At 42.1% G+C, this 19,611-nt stretch overlaps 1 protein-coding gene across 19 annotated transcripts in view; it reads right to left on the bottom strand.

The window, feature by feature from the left end:
• The window catches only part of MBNL1 (muscleblind like splicing regulator 1), a 188,473-nt gene that overhangs the window by 140,559 nt on the left and 28,303 nt on the right, over window positions 1-19,611 (bottom strand). For 16 of the 19 annotated variants that reach the window (XM_066618772.1, XM_066618779.1, XM_066618784.1 and 13 more), the window contains one exon: window positions 14,093-15,073. The exons of 2 other annotated variants lie outside the window; for them this stretch is intronic. In XM_066618772.1, coding sequence (XP_066474869.1) covers window positions 14,093-14,266 — 174 coding nt within the window. In that variant the 5' untranslated portion in view covers window positions 14,267-15,073. Of the gene's footprint in view, window positions 1-14,092; window positions 15,074-15,207; window positions 15,404-19,611 lie in introns of those variants that run through there. One more of the 19 variants, XM_066618765.1, reaches the window with a different exon arrangement.

Genomic DNA, 19,611 nt, shown 5'->3' with positions numbered 1-19,611 from the left:
GTTGTGTGTTTGAGATTCAGCACAAATTAAAAATAGAACTATTTCTGTAGGGTCAGGTTACAGATATCAACTTTGTTCCTTGGCACTAGTGGTCTGGGAGTTCCCATTCCAACACAACTGAACACTGCCACCACAAAACGCACTAGGAAATTCCTCCTTCCAACTGATACAGAAAGTATGAGTTGGAAAGTCTTGGTAAAAAAAATATATATGTGCCACTAAGTCATTTCTGCCCAACATTGCATATACGCAAGAGGGATCAAATGTGTACACCTGTGAAATGGGCAAAAATGGGTTAAGAATCCCTTCCCCTAATAGTAATAATCCCCAAACTCCCACTGACTTCAGCAGAAAAAATCAGAAGCCAAACTAATGAAAGTTTTGGACTAAAAAAAAAACTCAGCATCAACCAGTTGATCAAAAATAATCAACTGATGAAAATGATTAAAAATATGGTTTGATATAAAAAGCTCCCCATAAGCAATAACATTTAAGAATGATGTTTGCTCAATGGCTCTTTTAAAGGCTATTTTAAAGCCATTGGGTCATTTTACCATAGTCTTTCGAGACTGATACCATAGTCTTTCAAGACTGAAGGTTGCCAACAACAATTGGGTCATTTTAAGGCTAATATTTGATACAGAGGCTGCAATTGCATTTGCCCACCCTATAACATAGAGAGGTCTTTGGTAAAAATGTTAATGCAATTTACAATGAAAAATAAGATACAACCACATTACAGAGAAATCAAAATATGTTAAAGCCAACATAAGGAAGAAAATACTGAGCATATAACAGCAATCTTAAGTTAAACAGGTCATACATTGTATACAGGCCATACAAGTAACAGGCACTCTTGAACCACAGTTTTAGAAAGAACCAAAATTAAAACAACCCTCTCAAAGGTGGAAAAGCCAGAAGGCTCAGTCTGTTCTGTCCTTAGACACTGCCCAACACACAGTCTGGTGTCACTGGGTCAGTCAAAGGAGTTGTGTACATCCATCTTTTGTGATGGTCTGATAGGAATCTCTGTACAAGAATCACCCAACTTTCATGGTTTCTCCACTTCCCATGGCCTTTTCCCCCTGTGGATGGGCACACTATGGATTCAGTGGTACAGTGTGCCCTTAAATTTTTTCAACTATGCAGCAACTATGTTTCAATTTTTTCTTACACTGGAATGGCTGTCCTAGGAAAGTGCTTTAAAAAAATACCTGTGACCTAGGCTATTTTTAGCAGAACTACATTGAAAAGAAATGTTAATTCTTAAATCAGATCTACAGAATTAAAAAGGGTAGTACTGACCACAACTGTTTACTGAAGCATCTGCGTGTTTTACCTCCTCTGATAACTAAACCACATACAATGAATGCTTCATGAAATACTACTTCATTTCTTTTCAGTGAGATATGTTAAGACAGTTCTCTCTGTACCTGAGGTACTTAAAATACAAACTTAACATATCCTATTTTTAGGTACAAGCTACAGGAAACAGCAGCTTATCTGGGGGAAGGAAGAGAGAGAAGGGGGATAGACCCATGTACATATCCTTACTTCTCAAAACACTGTAACAAAATCCCAAGTTCTCAATCACTAATTCAGTCATTTGAAGGAAGGTTTTTCCCTTTCTGTGTTAATATATAAACAATACTGGTTTAATCATAATCATGAAATGTTGAGAAACATAGTCTAGAAAAACCTCCTCTTTTCAAGGGTTTCCTTCTGTATTTCTGGTTTTTGGAGTCCTACAACTCACACAAAGCCTGCAGAATTATCAAATTCAAATCAATCATTAAACTAAACAGGATCTCTAACTGTGTCTTTCAGAAACAACGGAAACTGCTGTACTTTAACCTTAGACCAGTGACCCGGTTAACAGGTTTCAAAACTGTAATTATTTTATTTATTCATTTATAAGGGAAATTTATCCAGGAATTTGTATCCTGCCTTTCTGCTCATAAAAGAAACCAACTGAAAATAAACCACTGTAGGGCGGAGAGTGAAGATGAAGAAGTTATATGTTCAAATTCCCACTGAGTCATGTACTGGATGACCTTGGGCCAATCAGTCGCTCAGCCTAACCTACCTCACAAGATTGTTGTGAGGATGAAAGCAGGGGTAAGAGCTACCCAGAGCTTATTAGAGGAAGTGCTCTTAAGTGGAAAATAAAAGAAAGGTTAGAAAAACAGTTTAAAGACAAAATAAAAACATGTATTGGTTTTTGGGTCTGAGCTAAGAGGAACAAATGATGCCAAACAGTAATGGTTTCAATGCAAATGAAAAGAAAAACTTGTTTTCCTAACAATCACAATCACAGAGCTTAGCTAGACATTACTGGAGATGTGTATCAGTCACTGGCCCAAGCAACACCCACATAGCTCCCCACTAACATCTCATGAAAAACTACTCAGACTGTGTCCTGCCCCCACAACTAGGAGCCAATAAATTGGTGGAGTGGGAAAAGCTGAACATGATCATGTCACATCACACATTATCCCACACTGCTAATGCTCAGACACAGGCTTGGAATAAAAACTGGGCCACTTTATTAACTATTTAACTACAACAAACAGCAGGGAACTAACAAATATATCATGTGGGAAGCTGGTTGGGGAAAACAGCCTGGCCGTCTGCTGCCCCCGAGATGTAACTGGGTGTAGAATCTGACTCCTGACATCGCTCATTCCTTGACTAAACAAGTCTATTCTCACCAAACCCTGAGGGTCTAGGCAGCTGGATGGCTCAACCCACAGGTTAACCCTGCTTGGGCATTGCCTATTCCAGACCAGGGACTCACCAGCCAGCCTCCTTGAGCCAGTCAGGCATCATGGGAACGGTTCTGGCTCACCCCTGGCCTTTGCTTATCTCAGATTGTACACCAAAGCCTAAGGTCTACCTACCTAACCCAGCATGACTCTTGCCAAAGTGACCAACCTAATTATCTGCATCGCCCAACTTCAGTCCAGGGTAGGTGTAAAAACTAACATACCAGGCCAATTTGTGTGAAAGCAAAAAATTCATACCTGGCCCTCAACAAGCAACCAGCTAGTCTTGGACTAATGAAAGGGTGGGCAGGAAGCGGACGCTGCCTGGACCCAGACTGAACTGGTTGGATGATGCAAAGCCTGACCAGCCCAGCTAGTCCTGCCCCCAAGGCCATTTTAGGAGGAGACAAGTCTGTGCATGTCTCCCAAAACTGGGGGCGGGGCTAAATAACTGGCGCGCAATTGCGCACCAGCATGCTTCTTTTCCTTTTACTAGACATTACAGAAGGATTCATAAGGGAGAGATAGGCGTAAGTCAGCATTAGCCACACATTCTCAAGAACAACTAGTCCACATCATGTGTTGACATTAATAATGACATTATGTCAAAGATATCCCTGACATTGCAATCCTGAGCACATTTACTTGGAAGCAAGTCCTTCTGAAATGTATGGGACTTACTTCTGGTCTGTTAGATTCTCTCTCTCTCTCCTTGCTCAACTTGGCAAAATATCTCAAGTAGCATCTTTAGGTCACAGGACTTAACTGAAAACAAATTCATTATGAACCACCATCTAAAATGTACGTTACATGAATATATTATTTAATTATTATTATTAACAGTATTTATATACCGCTTTTCAACTAAAAGTTCACAAAGCAGTTTACAGAGAAAAATCAAATAACTAAATGGCTCCCTGTTCCAAAAGGGCTCACAATCTAAAAAGATGCAAAAAGAACACCAGCAGACAGCCACTAGAACAGACAGTGCTGGGGTGAGGTGGGCCAGTTACTCTCCCCCTGCTAAAAAAAAAAAAGGAGTACCCACTTGAAAAAGTGCCTCTTACCCAATTTAACAATGTATCTGTCTTGTTTGTTAAACACAATCTTTAACTTGGAGAACCAAACAAAAAAAATTATGTAGTTTATTATGCTATTTATGTTCTTGCTTTTTTAAAAGTAGCTTTGCTCTAAGTCAGAGGTCTCCAAACCACGGCCCAGGGGCCAGATGTGGCCCGCAGCAAGCCTCTTTCCGGCCCGCGGCCAACCTCTTGTCTCCTGAAAGCCTCTGGCCCACTCAACTGAGCATGACCAGAACTGTGCTCTGATTGTGTCTGGAGGGTGTTCTGAGGGCCAGAGAGGTTAAATGAATGAGCCCATTCATTCATTTATTCACTCATCTAAGTTCCATCTTTAATTTATTTAAATTTTATATTTAAATTTTTTTTCCAGCCCTCCACACCACGCCAGATATTTGATGCGGCCCTCTGGCCAAAAAGTTTGGAGACCCCTGCTCTAAGTGATATTTGTAGCATTTCATACAATGGGAGAGTCAAGGAGTCTTTGCTCTGAGTACTCTCAATACATGTCTGTTTATCACCTTGAGAAAAGAGAAGTTCACACTTTAAAATTATTCAATCCTAAAAATCCATCAGCAAGCATGTTAGCATAGACTTCTTTATTTTTTAATGATGTGGACGCTTAAATCTTAAGAGATCACAAGCTGACTTCATGCCCTCAGCGGGACATGCAAGGAAAATATGCAGATCAACAACTTAAAAATTCAGCTGACTTTAGTTAAAATGGGGGAGGGAAGCTGCATATATTTACAGAGGTAACTATGCTATCTTCTCACCATTAAAACTGGCCTCCTTTGTACTTAACCCATTTGTGAAGCACAAAAAAAAACCACTCGTGCAAGATACCAATGATTTATGGCCACCAACAAACTAATAGAAGGTAATCCCTGTGAACTAAGGCTCTTTGAGTAAATAAAGCTCAGGGATCAATCCTATGCTGCCCCGGTGTTGTGCAGTACAGAGGTGCTGAAATGGCAGCCACGGTATCCTGTGGGACCAGAGCAGCAGCTGGAGGTCTCCTCGGGATAAGGTGTAGAGCTCCAGCAGCCCCAATGGGTCTACTTAGATCTTTGCCTGCTATTTAGCAGGCACAGGACCAAAGAGACCTGTGTCAGGCTCTGAGGCTCAAGGGGGGGGGGGAGATTAGATCAGGCAGCCATCTTTGCTGCCATCTCCGCCCCCTCCCCGGCCCGATCCACCCTCAGGTATGCCCTCCATCTGCCCAGTTTATCCCCCTCCCCACCTTCCCAGAAAACACCTCCCTGCCACTTGGCAGGGAGCTTACTGTGCATCACACTTGCTGCTCCAGCACTGAGTGGCACAAGCCATCGTCACTCATTTGGAGGCCATTGCAACATGCCTTACAGCATGTCTGCAACAGCCATTGCCTGCCCAGGCTCAAGATTAGGCTGTTAGAATGACTAAACTGAGACAAGCTTGGTTTTAATGGAAAATTTTGTGTTCACTGTAATGCAAAGACACACATCACATTTGAGCAATTTGTTCCTTTTGAACAACACTCATATGGTCAGCTGCAATACAAAAATTCATGAAATTCAGTAACTCAAGAGTTACTGCTTTTTTCAGATATATCCATGCCACTTTTAAGTTCTAAAAAATAATGAGAAGAAATTGAATTTCTTTCTGTGTGCACCTAAATATCATAACTACAGAAAAGTAAGATGAAAATTAATTTTCTGATTAAAGAGATTTTAAAAATGAGAGGGGGAGTAATTGAGCATGTTTGGGGAGGAATCAGGGGGTTTGTTAGGGAGGAAGGGGGTGGATGATCCAGTGGCAGCAATTTGTGCACAGATCCGATCCCTGAAACCTCTCCCCAAAATGTACCCTGGCTCTCCTCCAGTAAAATGGCTGGCATAAATTTGAAGAGCCCCCCCCCCCCCCATTTTTACTTACCTCTTGCAGGCGTCCACTTATCTGTCTACCCTACAATATGCAGAATGCAGTCCATTGGCATACTGTTCTATAATGTGGCAAGTTATAGGACTGGACAGTAACAATGTTAGCGGTCTATGGGTAAGTGATATGCTCTCTACTGACCAGTATTATGATATACTGCCAATCACTTAACCAAAGTTAGACAATTAGGAGGACAGCCTTTCATTGCTTATATGCTCTTTCTCCTTCTTTCCCCCTCCTCTGAAACCTGCAAATCTCTCCCTTTCAGTTTCAGAGTTATTTCAAGCATTCTTTTCCACAGAATGAAGACAAAACCACAGGTGGGGGAGAGCAAGTGTGTTTCCAAAGCCTCACATGTGCAGCATTTGTCTGCATAGATAAATGCTGTACCCAAAGAGAGATTCTCTCTTATGATGGAAATGACCACAGCGCAATCCTAACTATCTCTATTGCTGTAAAACATGTTTGCGATGACTCACGTCTAAGCAGAGCTGGCAGAAACACTTGCACTGTCCGGCCAGTGCTGCATCCAAAACCCGGGCTGCTGGCAAAGGTAAGTGCAGCACCAAGCATCACAGCAGCTGGCCAAGGGTGGAACAGGGGTGAGACAAGTCCAAGGGGCAGTGTTAGTGGAGGAGGAGTCTGCCATATGCTAACCCCATCCTGGGTCTGCAAGCCCTACATGGGGCTTCTCAGACTTGCACCAGCAAATTAGCTGGTGCAGATCTGAGTTGCCTCATTAAGCAGGCTGGAGCTTGACAAGGAGTAAGCGAACAAATGTTCCCTTACTCTGAGGAGACCTTTAGGCTGTTCCTAACCTGTGCTAGATATGGCATACCCCACTCAGCCCAGCTGCCCCAGTGAAGGTTAGGATTGGGCTATCAGTCAATATTATCTATATTTGGGCAGAGGAACTGACAGCCAGACCTCTTACTTGCATCTGAAATACACACAGGCACAGTCAACTAATCACACTGGACACTGCATCCTTCTGCCTTGTTCCCAATGGCCTAAATTGCTTTAATACTATTTACGGTATTAAAGTAAGTAACTTTACAGTAAATATATATTTTGTTGAACCTGAACTATCTGCAAAATTTAAACAGGTTTTATACAATGTGAAGTCCAAAAAATGCTTTCTAATCCCTGAAAAAATATTAAGTCATGAAAGAGGAAGTGTTTTTAGTTCTTCCTTATGCAACTGCAAGCACAAATGATTTGGGTATAGCTTAGCGCAACAACTCATATGAAATGTGCTCTTAGGTATACATTTGACTACATAGTTTTCTCTATAATAAAATCTATTTCTCTTTTTGAAGCAGATTCCTTGCAACAGTATACTAAATGCAGTGGCACCTGGGAGCATGGCCAAAGTCTGAAACAGCACAGCTGAGGGTTCTGCCATTTCATAGGGTCCCTTCAGAAAGTGTTTGCTCTGCCTGCACAATATTCTAAAAATAGCAAAGCACGTTGGGTTACATCCATCTCGTCCTCAAAGGCAGTAACTTGACAAACGCTACAAGCATTCTGCCATACCTAGCTAACCTTTTATTTTACAGGGTAGCTTGCTAAACTTTGATAGTTTGTACTTAACTTGTACACATGACTGTTTTGTGACTTTAAATACAGCACAAAGAGCTATAACTGTTTTGCTGCTAACGCTTTCGTATCATAAGTATATGTTCAGACACTGAAAATTCGCTCCCGTATGAAAGGTTAGCTGAAGTGGCTAATTTAATATTATTTTACATGCATATTAAAAGGTAGTTAAATGTTTTATAACTATTTACAGATTAATGATTTCATAACAGTCCTTTTTTCTGCAGTGTTAGCAGAGTAAATAAACTTTATATAAATGTAATCATCACTAAACTTTTAATTCCATGATATACAATATACACCTTATTTTTGCAGAAACTGTCTCAAATTTTATTACTTACATTTTATTTTTTTACGCGTTAACATACCCAGTTGTTGGCAACCTTCAGTCTTGAGAGACTATGGTATCGCGCTCTAAAAGGTGGTTTTGGAACATCGTCTAGTGTGGCTAAAAAGGCTAATTCGGGAGTGACAATCCCTTCCACAACGGGAGCAAGTGCAGTCTGTCCCTGGTCTGTCTCCCTGGCTATGGGCCTTCCTTCTTTGCCTCTTAGCCTCAGACTGTTGGCCAAGTGTCTCTTCAAACTGGGAAAGGCCATGCTGCACAGCCTGCCTCCAAGCGGGCCGCTCAGACGCCAGGGTTTCCCACCTGTTGAGGTCCACTCCTAAGGCCTTCAGATCCCTCTTGCAGATGTCCTTGTATCGCAGCTGTGGTCTACCTGTAGGGCGCTTTCCTTGCACGAATTCTCCATAGAGGAGATCCTTTGGGATTCGGCCATCATCCATTCTCACGACATGACCAAGCCAACGCAGGCATCTCTGTTTCAGCAGTGCATACATGCTAGGGATTCCAGCACGTTACCATTAAATGAGAAAGGTCTTACTGACCAAAAAATATAACTAAAGGCCTAATGCTATCCAACTTTCCAGCACTGATGCAGCCACGCCAATGGGGCGTGCACGGGGGGGGGGAGCCAAATAGGCCTCCTCAAGGTAAGGGAATATTTGTTCCCAAACCTTGAGGCTGCATTGAGGCTGGTTTGGCACTGGAAAGTTGGATTGGATTCGGTCCTAAATTTTTCTATTTAAAAGCCTGAAAGTTTGCACAACAAAAATAACTTTTTTAAAAATCTAAAACATAATAAATGTCTTCCTATCAGTATAAAAATAATTTGCCATCAACACAAAATGGTGATGGGTGGATTGCATTATTTTTTGTGCTAGTAGTAGGACAGAAAAAGGCAGTCCAATCCTAAACTGTGCTGGCGCCACACAGCCTGTGCTGCATCCAATGCAGCTCATGAAGCTGCTGAAGGTCTCCTCAGAGTAAGGGGATATATTTCCCCTTATCCCAAATAAAGCCCCAGTCACTCCTGTGGTGCTTCTTGGATCCACAGCAGGTATCTCTCCGATTCAGGAAGCCCCATCTGCGGCTGCCTGGCTAGGTTAGGGGAATAGTATGCAGTATGTGCTGCCACCACTGACCCCATGCTCCTTCCACCCCATTCTGCCATCCCCTGTCCAGAAATGCACCTCCCCACCTCCAAAATGGCCTCCCGACACCCTCTCTCAGCCCCTGTGCCACCCCGGCACAATCTTATCCGGTGCAGGTCTCAGCTGGCCTTTGCACCATCCCAGCTGGCTCTCAAGAAGCCACAAAACCATCCCATGCAGCACATCCGCGACACTCTGAGCCAGCATGGGGATGGCTAGGCCAGCTCAACATAGTGTTAGGACTGGACTGTGAGTTTCAAAAAAAAAACAAACCTGATTATTCAAACCTGATTTTTGGAAGAATTTTCAGATACTTGATCTGACCCCCTCTCCATCCTCCCTCAGCCACGCAAAAGAGGTGGCATTTGTCCAAGTAGACCGTTTGCTGCTTGCACAGACTACCAGCAGCTAAGCAGAAATATTTCTAGTTGTAGCATGTGCTGTTTGGCATGCTTGCATCAGTGCTGGTGGTGTGGGTTAGGACTGGAGCCTAAATTTTAGAATACAGTGGAATCCTTATCCATGGACTCGGCATCTATGGATCTGAGCATCTGCAGACGCAAGCAAATGCCAGAGACTGGAAGCCACTTCTGGTTCTCACCTGCGGCTTCCAGTCATATCCAGAGGTGTTCTGAAGAAGCCACTTCTACTCCATACCAGTAACTTTCTGTCGCATCCAGAAGTCACCAGCCTGTGCCAGAATTGGCTTTTGGTTGCATCTTGGAGGCCTTCTGAGGAGGCTGGGAGGCCGGTGCAGTCTCCAACTGAATAACTGCATTGCTACACCACCTCCCCACAGATTCCAATATTCGCAGATTTCGGTATCCGAACACATTCTGAAACAGATCACCCATATCTGTGTGCAACCATCCAACTGTGTTGGATATCTGTGTCCAACCATATACAGAAGGAACTTCAGACCTACAAGCATTTAAACCCTGTCTTCTTATTTGACTATTCATCTAATAGTCATCTATCACTTTCAGCAAGCTTTCCAAATTTTTTTCCATATCCAGATTTATATATTACATTTTTTCCATTAAGACAACAATCCAGTGGGGTGACACACACGTGATGCTCTGAATACGCAAATGAGTGAAAGTAATTTGCTAGAGTGTTAAAATGGGAAATGTCTTGGGATTGCATGTGACTTTAGTGATTTGCAGCTTCCAAATAATGAGTTATCTCCATGGGCTTGCTTCATGGCCAGGAACCTCAGAAGTTATTTCAGAACATGTTAATTGACCACAGCCATAATCCTTGTTTATGTGGGAGCAGCAATGGATGAACACCCTCTACTCAATTTGAAATTGGTTTGGTTCGCAAGTTTTTCCAGAGAGCTCACAGTAAAAAGCTCATCTCTGATTATTCAACAACACTGTCTTGCTTACAATGCTACATCATTGGACTTTAACTGTACACTGCACCATGGATATCAGTTCCACCAGCCTCTGCATAACAGGAGAGTCAGTACGCTTGAATACTTAAATGCCTGTCTGAGTGTTCTGCTTGCAGAACAGATCTAATATCTGAAGAGGAAACCTCAGAAGGATTCCACATCAACTGCTATGTTCTGACATCCACAGAACCTAAGCTATCCACAGAAGCTAAGCTATCATTTTCTGCGAGTTTCCTTTTCCCAACATTAAACTATCTATTATAAACCAGCCATGTGAATAATTTCACAAAAGGTATTAGTGCATGAAAATGTTTAGTAGCCTGATTGCACTCATGCACAACACTTATCAGAACAAAACAACAATCAAGATTTTAATGCTTCTATGCTTGCTCACCCACACATGATTCATACCAGCTATAAGAAATCAAACAACATGCCTGAGCATAAGTGAGCTGGCTCAAGAAACATATGGATTGTCTTGGAGATGTCTAATCCCATAACAAGAGAAGTCCATAAATATAATGTTAATCTATTCTTCACAGTTGGCTTTTGTGAGCTTTGGATAATGTAAATAAGTCCAAATGTGAAGGAAGTTCACTAGTTATTATCTCACAATGAAGGATCATATAAACCAGTTTCAAATAAGCTTACAAAAGTTACTAGCCCTCAACGTTTACCAATTCACATAATTTATGGTATACTGGCAGTCTGAAAGAAACAGAAAACAGAATTTGATCTCTTTCAGTTTGTAAAATCTTTCTCATCCTAGAGATTATTCTTATCTTACCAAAGGTAAGATAATTCATATATAAGACTGAGAGTACAAGCCTAATTTAGTGACAAGCCAGCAGACACCCCCTGTGCTGGCCCAGGAGCGCTGTGAACATGCTGTAAAGTAGGTTTGTGGTTACTCAAGAACCGGCTTGGTTGATGCCTGATCCAGTTCCAGATAGGGTACATTTGCACTACCCTGGACAGGCTGGCACAGGAGATAGGGGAGGGTAGTAGGGGGGTATAATGGGGGTGGGTATAATGGGGTGGGTTTTGGGATGCGGGAGGGTGGTCTAGGAGTGGATCAGGCCTGGGAGGTGTATGAGATTGGCCATCGCAGCCCATGACGAATCCCAATCCCCATCTCTGGCCTGAGCAGCCTTACATGGGCTGCACAGATTTGCACCAGCAATTTCACTGGCACAGACTCAAGCAGCCGCATAGGGTGACTGGGGCTCAACACGGGATAAGCAAAAAAAAAAAATCCCGTTACCCTGAGTTGCCCTCCAAGCACTTCCTAGCCTGCGCCAAGTACAGCACAGGCCACTTGGCCTGCCTGTTCCAACACAGGTTAGAACTGGGCTGTGATTAAAACAAGCATCAGGTTTTACCAACTGTCCTAGCTAGGTACAAGGGGCTTTATTTTCCATTTAGATAGGCAATGTGATAAATGCTTTCAGTGTGATAAAAAAATAAAATTATAGTGAAATATGACAAGTTAGGTTTTGGCCACTGCTAAATGAAATAATTCTGGACACCTTCAAAAAGTCTACAACACTGTTGTTGCACCACTAGTTCACTTCATTGATGCTGGTGTGCTTGTGCACAACCCCCAATGAAATGGATCAAATTACCTAGCAGCATGGCGGAGAACATGCCCAGGTTTTAAATATGGCAAACTCTGACAAATAGCAACATTAACTGATAAACTTTGGGTTTAGGCAACTGACAGCCCAATCCTAAAATGCCCAGTGCCCAGAGGAGCAGCAGTGCCAAAATGGCTACTGTCACATCCTATATGCTTCAGGCAGTTGCCAGAGTCTCTTCGGGGGAAGGGAACATTTGTTCTGTTCCCCCTGGGAAAGGCCCAAGTCCCCAAATGGGGCTACTCAAGACTGCACCAGCTATTTTGCCAGCATGGAGTTGAGAGGCCCCGTGTTGGGCCAGGAGGCCCAACGCGGGTTTGTGGATCTGGCAGAACCCCTGCCCCCCTCTCGCCTCGGTCTCCCCCCACCCCGCCTTCCCCCTGGAACACCTCACCCTCTGCCCCAACTAATCTCTCCACCGCCCGGAGCACATCCCTTGCTCTGGGCGGCATGCTGGCTCTGACTCAATGAGAACTGGCACTGAACTAGCACCAGAGCTGACATGGTGTTGGGTGTTGCGGGTGTGCCTTATGGCATGTTTGCGACATTCAGTGCCAGCATAGGGCCAGTCTGCAGAGCTCAGACTGGGCTCCGAGGCACCAAAGCGCTATAAAATCTGTGTGCCAACCATGAAGAGTCCAAAAGAAGCAAGCAGGTATACTACTTGATGATGATAACGCTGGCAGTACGTGGGTGATGATCTTTCAGCATTATCCTATAGCAAGCAAATCTGAGAATGTAACATAGCCAACTGGCATAGCTTACAACAATAATTCACTAGCCAAAGCAAACCTGGAGGGAAAAGTACTCTCCTCACTCTTACTGTGACTGCTGATAAGCAAGTCAGGTGTAGTCAACTGACCGAAACCAGCCACAGTTGAAGCCCTGCCCCATCTCCTGGTAATGGCAAGTTACAATATTTGGCTGCTAAAGCAGTGTTATTTCATTTTAATGAAATCAAGGAAATTCCTCCCTCATTCTCCAGTTTAACTGAGGGCAGCCCCACATTTTACAGACCTTCCTCCTTTGCACATTATTATTCATGTGTGTTTTTTCTACCACTTTTTGGAATACATGAAGTCACCCTAACTCTCAGCCAGACCCGGAACTTGGTTAATTCTAAGTATTTGAAGAAAAGGGAACTATGTAATTTTAAATGCAAGCTTGTCATCTGACTGGATTGTAAACTGATGTGCCTAAACTGAATTAAGATCTAGTCTGTGTTCTTGGAATGAAAAAGTTTGAGATAAAAGGGACACAGAAAAATGAGGTAAAAGACCATTTCATGTTTGAAGGCAAAAACATATTTGTAAACAACAACTTTAGGCTGCAATCCTAGACACTTTTATCTTGCAGTAAGTCGCACTAAACTCAATCACTTGTGAATAGACATGCATAGGATTGTATGGCTAAACATCTGAATCATCAAACATAGGATAGTAATCTATCTAATCTATTTTGTTATCTGTAGGAAGCGTAGGATCCTAGTTTTCAAAGCTGATATTTATGTGAGTGATCCCTTTGTTGACAGAACTGGTAACGGATTAAAAAACACACACACACAAGTTTAAGGAAGGATTCTCAAACCAAGAAGTTCCTGCTTTGTGATCGCACATAGTAACCATCCAGATTCAGTCATGGTATCAACTATCTCACCCTGAGATGGCTTCAGTGTGGAGATTCATTTGCATTAAAAACAAGAACACAACTACTGTACTTCAATAAAAAGAAAAAAGAATCCATTTATTTTCTAAAGACTAACAAGTTTATTGTGGCATGATGTTTTCAAAGCAGGCTGTAGCTTACTCCACTAGATGCATCTCACAAGCAGGCTTTAGTCTATGAGAGGTCATGCTGGAATCAATTTGTCTTTAAGGAGCCACATGACTCCCATTTTGGGCTTCTACGAGCTGACATGACTTCTCTTCATAAATAGTGCTTCTTGAAATTCTAACTACGGATGAAACAGAACTCTAAAATAAGGACTAAAGAATAAGAACTCCAGTAATAAGATGCAGCTTAACCTTTGTAAATACTATATGCACCTATCATGCTCTGGCCTCAAAAAACAGGTATTAAAATAGCAAACCCCCTTAAATAAGAGCAAAAATTAGTATCACCTATACTACATAGCTGCACTGATTACAATTGTTTCAGTCATTTTTCTCAACCTTGAAAAGAATTATAATATTTACTCACTTTCAACGAATCAAAGCAGGCGATTACTCGTCCATTTTCAACTTGGCAGCTTTTCGATGGATGTGCAAATTTACATTCCGTATCTGGTCGTGAGCAAGTCCCTCTTTGGAACTCTCGACACACTTCCAGTGTTAGCCATTTTGTGTCCCGGATCGGTGTGACACTTACAGCCATGTTTAGATTTTACAGGTAGTTAAAATTGTCAATGAAACAAAAAAAAAAAAAAAAGGCCAAACTGATAAGACTGGAAACGATGAAAAATGTCACCTCCAAAATACTTCCCCAATCCCCAAGCCCAACGTTAAAAGAAGATGTAAAATTGTGTTGTCACAATAGCAAGGGAGAGGCTTCCCACTAGAAAGTCACAGCATGAAACTGTCAATTTTGGTACTTAGAGAAGTGCTAAAATCATCAGTAAAATGAGCATTTAAAAGGATGGCCTGGAACTAGCCTTGTGCTCTCAGTAACCCATTCTGAGTGCCAAACTGGAGCCCAAAATGCAAGCAGCAAAACGTGGCAGCCCCTTCGACACAGAATTTCCAAGCTGCTCTCAGGAAAAGTTGTCTGAAAGGTAATCTCCACACAGCTTAATTTGTAATTTTTTTTTTTGGTGTGGTGCAATTGGTATTGATTAGATTGGCACAGACAAATGCAGCAGTTTAGAGCAACAAATTGAGAAATTATTTATTCTGTCTCCTCTCTTTGAATTTTTTTATTTTTTTCTGGCAGAAGATAATCTCACTTTTCCAGCAAACTTTTATTTCTATAAGAATCACTAAAGCAGCCTAGGGCAATGCCTGATGCTTAGAGCTTTTCTCTTGATTAGAAGTAGAAATGAGGGGGGGTGGCTGGACTAGAGGTGGAGGGTGGATGTGCTGTCGTCGCAGTCTAGCTGGCAGCAAGCAAGGCAAAAAGCAGAGGCTGCTCTAGAAGCGGTTCCAAGCAGCAGAGACGTCAGAAAAGGCACTTCTTAGTACCAACCTGTAGAAAAAACAGATACGTTAAAATTTACCAAGCAGCATTGCACTGATGTCTCACAGCATATTAACGTTGCCATGTGCTCCTTCAGTCTACAACTACACAGCATGATACTCTTTCGGTGTCAAGATACTCACAGTCTAGCATATTGCAGCCAGCCATCGTAGATTTATTAAAAAGGGGGCCGTTTTCCCCTTCTGAAGCAATGCATGATCGGAAGATAACCAATCACAGATAGGGTTGCAGCAATATTCTGGGCAGAAAGCCAATAGTGTAGGCTGTCTTATGAAAGGTCGCGCCTGTCAGACGTTCATTACTATGCAATAAGCAGAGAAAATGTCCATCAGATGCGACTTATTCCACTGCAAGAGGACGACCATGTGGGTTTTGAATTTACCCAACATGCAGTTAGTGGATTAAACCACGTTAGTTTCCAAAACAGCTTCCAACTCTGGCACAAGTGCCTGCGGCGTCCAGGCTGGGGGAGAAGGAGGAAGAGAGAGAGGAAGGAAAAGAGCAAGCTTCCCAACTGCAGATCATTTTTTAGACTGCTTTTTCCCTGCTTTGCATCAAGCCCAGCAAGCACAGAGCACGCCTACTGTATCTTGACAGATGAATATAAAAGGAAAAGGGGGTGTTCACTAATGGTACAGTCTGCTGACCTATCCAATTCACTTCCTTCTAAACCTTAAGTCCTGCCTCCTCCCCAGAAAGCAGCACTTTTTTTGGTACTGGAGAACGATTCCCTTCAGTCAGCAGAGACACTGCCAGTGTATCCCAGGCAGGCGAAGACTGAACCAAAACACCTTCTTCCCCACTCCCCCCAGGCAAAAGCCAGCTTGTACAGGGAGAGGTAAGAACTGCCGGCTGTCAGAGTCCCAGGCAATGCACAAGCCAAACTCAAAGGATCAAGCGATGCTGACACAGTAACCTCAAATTTTAAAGCAGGCAATCTGATTTAGACATGCCCTGCTCCACGCCGACGCTTCCGAATTAAAGCAACGGCATCAGCAAATGCCTGCCTGCTCTGACTGAGCCTCAGGTTCACGCCACGGCTTTCTTCCCCAAGCACTTATTTCTGAAAATGGCTTCTTTATCTGAGCAGTTTGCTTTGCACTATATTCATCCAGACACTCTTTGCCAGGAAAAAAAAAAACAGCGACAAAGATGGTAATGATTATTATTCAGACAGGCAAACAACTGCGGTATTTCTTGGCCCTTGGGAGACAGAAAAGAGCTGTTGTAAATTTTATAAACCAAATTTATTGGAAGGGGCATTCACAAAATTATACTCTTTTTTTCTGCTTTAGTTAACTCAAAATAAGTATCAGCTCCCTATGCTCCCTATTATCTTTCACAAACACCAAATTTTCCCTCTAGGACTTATGCCCTCTATCACAATAAACTCTCAGCATCCTTGACCTGCACAACCAGGTTGCTGAAAGCATGAAAAAGTGTGGTGCTATACTTTCTTTTCTTGTCAGATGTTTATACATGCAAATGTTTTCATACTTCTCCATCCATGCCTTTTCAGGAAAGTCCACTCCATCCAGTTTTATCAAAATCTACAGTAGCAACCAGCAAGGTTTGGGTACCCCAGAGCCAAATCAGATTCCCTAGTTCAGAGTTGATGTGGGGATAACATGGGGAAAAAATCTTGAGTTTCTTGGGAAAGGGTGGAATAAAAATGCAGTTAACAACAGCACCTGCCTTCATGTTGCCAATCCAGAACATAAAAAGAACAGAAAAGTGCTTGTGGATGCGGGTCTTCCAAGAAGCTAACTGCAAACAGTAGTAACAGAGACCTAGCACATGACTTTCCATCTCATCCTCAAAGTAGCCCTGCAGTACTTGCTAGTCATGGACCAAAAAGTTGTAAGGCAAAGTTGCTCAAACTGTGCATGAGGACCCACTTGGTGGGTTGTGAGCCAATTTCAGGTGGGTCTTCATTCATTTCAATGTGTATTTTATTTATTAGACTTGATGCTACTGTTGTATGTGACTGAATTTGGGGAAATGTGACAGATCTGTACTTTCAACTGGCTACTATGTATATGCTTTTAACAATGACAGTCAATGGGGCTTACTCCCACATAAGTGTGAATAGGGTTGCAGCCTTTGGGATGTTTGGGGAATTTTTTTAACAGACCATCAACAGCTTGGGAGGGTTAGGAAGGTTCTTCTTTATTTTAAATAAATTTTTAAACACTCTTACTGTAAACTTTTAATTTGGTTAATTCTTAATTAATCTTAATTTGATTTGATTTTGTCATGCGGGGTGTTAAAATTTTTTCCTGCTTGATGACATCAATTCCTGCCATGACATCAGTTCCAGTGGGTCCCAAAAGACTGTCATTCTAAAAAGTGGGTCCTGGTGCTAAAACATTTGAGAACCACTGTACTAGGGATCAAAGGGCAGATTACCCAATTCCTTATCATGTTTGCCCTATGCTTCCATATGACACAAAGTCACAAACACAGTGCTTAAGCTTTTTGGGTCATTCACAAAAGCCATTTTTAGCTTCTTCTTTTTAAACCCACTTAATATTAACATACTTTAGCACTCTTATATGACTAAGAAACCAAAAAGTTGAGTTAGAAAAAAAGATGGGAAGCTCTCGATTCAGATACAACTTAGCCAATATTCCTTTGCACTAGCAAATTGTATCTCATAAGAGCAGTACTAACCAAGTAAGACACAAAAAGCCTCTGTGATGAGGTACAGACAGCACTGCAGCCAACCTTGGTATGTCACTGGAATCTGGCCTGTGAAAACACTGCCTCCTTTCCAGATTTATGAATCTGAAGCAGTCTTGCAATCACTAATGTTCAGTGGAATCATCACATTAAATGCTCTTTGGATTGGCAGATAAAATGTGTTCTTTCAGTAAATATCCTAACAGAACAGTTACAATGTTATTAATGTATAACTAACTGGTGTTACATGATTGTTGCAAATGAGAGACTGCTAACGGAATAACTGCTTCTGAATTTTTAAAACTGCTGCCAAACCCTCTTTCTTCAAGATGTCTACTGCCTTGGAAATCATGGCTTCCTCTATTTCTTTTAAATATGCTATACAACACCTATACTGCTCTCCAAGATGACAGCTCTACCAAGAAATATCTGTGTTTAGTATTACCTACATATCACCACATCAACAGATACCATAAACCATTGTTGCAAGAAACAGGATATGCCACGGTCAATTTAAGAAGCATCCTCAACATTCTATGGCAAAATTTCACATATAAAAATACACTGGAAAACCTACAATTTCGCAGTTCAAATTTATTCCCAGTAAAGTATTAGGTACGGTAAATGATAGCATGGATATATTCCATGTCAACAAAGATTTATCAGGACATACCAGCCCCATGCAGTACTATAACACTGACAGAGCATCCCTCAGTATGTCTACCCAGAAGTAAGTCCCATTGTGTTTATTAGAGCTTACTCCAAGAAAGTGTATATAGGATTGTAGCCGCAGTTTCTGAAAGCACTCAACATCTTGTACTATGAAGAAACATAATATAAATCTCATTACTTGCACATGCATTTAGCGCTCAGTTACACAAATGTAAAAACCAAAATGCCCTACTTCAAGAGCTCTCAAACTTCTTGGGAATAAAACTTCTGGGTAAGTCTTTGCTGGGAGGGGGGAGAAGGCAGTGACATGATTCCCAGGATTCCCACTTTAATTTTTGATAAACTGATGATATGTAGTACTAAAACTAGAAATTAATTAAAATGTAACTACTTAAAAAAAACCTATACTATTTCCCAAAGTGTGAGGAACCAGCACTCATTCATAAGCTCCTTCTCAATCATAAGCTCCTTCTCACCAACCAAGTCATTTTTGTGCCTGTGCACAAACTGCATGTAGCCTGGGGGCCAAATCCTATTAACTTTCCAGCCCTGGTGTAGCCATGCCAGTGGGGTTTGTGCTGCATCCTGTAGTGGGAGGGGAGTTATGGAGGTTTCCAGAAGTTAAGGGAACATTTGATGCAACTGCACCGGCCCTGGAAAGTTGGATAGGATTGGGCCCTAAGAATGCAACTTGCAGCCCAATCCTATCCACACTTTCCTGGGAGTAAGCCCCATTGACTTACTGGGACTTGACTAATGGGACTAACTTCTGAGTAGACATGCATAGGATTGGGCTGTAAGACCTGACACATTTTTTCCTGAGCTCTTGTAAGCTTTAATCCTTTCTTTTATCATAAACCTAAAATTAAAGTGGGGATCAGGCCATAGCTCCCTCTATTTTTATTTATCCTGTCCCTTCCCAGACTTAGAATGAAAATTAACAGTGAGTGCTAAACAGTCTATCCTTTTCATCTCTATCCAGCAATGTAGCCCAACGGTCAGGGAACAAATGGAGACACTCCCCCCGTGACTGCCCCCACCACCACAGGATGCCATGCATATCCCATTGGCACAGCTGCATTGAAGCTGAAGTTGGATAAGATTGGGCCCTTAGCAGTTTAAACACTGGCTTTTTTCCCTGCCTGAGTCTCACTGGAACAAAGTTTGAAAAC

Source organism: Tiliqua scincoides, chromosome 3, assembly GCF_035046505.1.
Source record: "Tiliqua scincoides isolate rTilSci1 chromosome 3, rTilSci1.hap2, whole genome shotgun sequence".
NCBI lineage: Eukaryota > Metazoa > Chordata > Lepidosauria > Squamata > Scincidae > Tiliqua > Tiliqua scincoides.
This window is presented reverse-complemented; position numbering and strand designations above follow the sequence as displayed.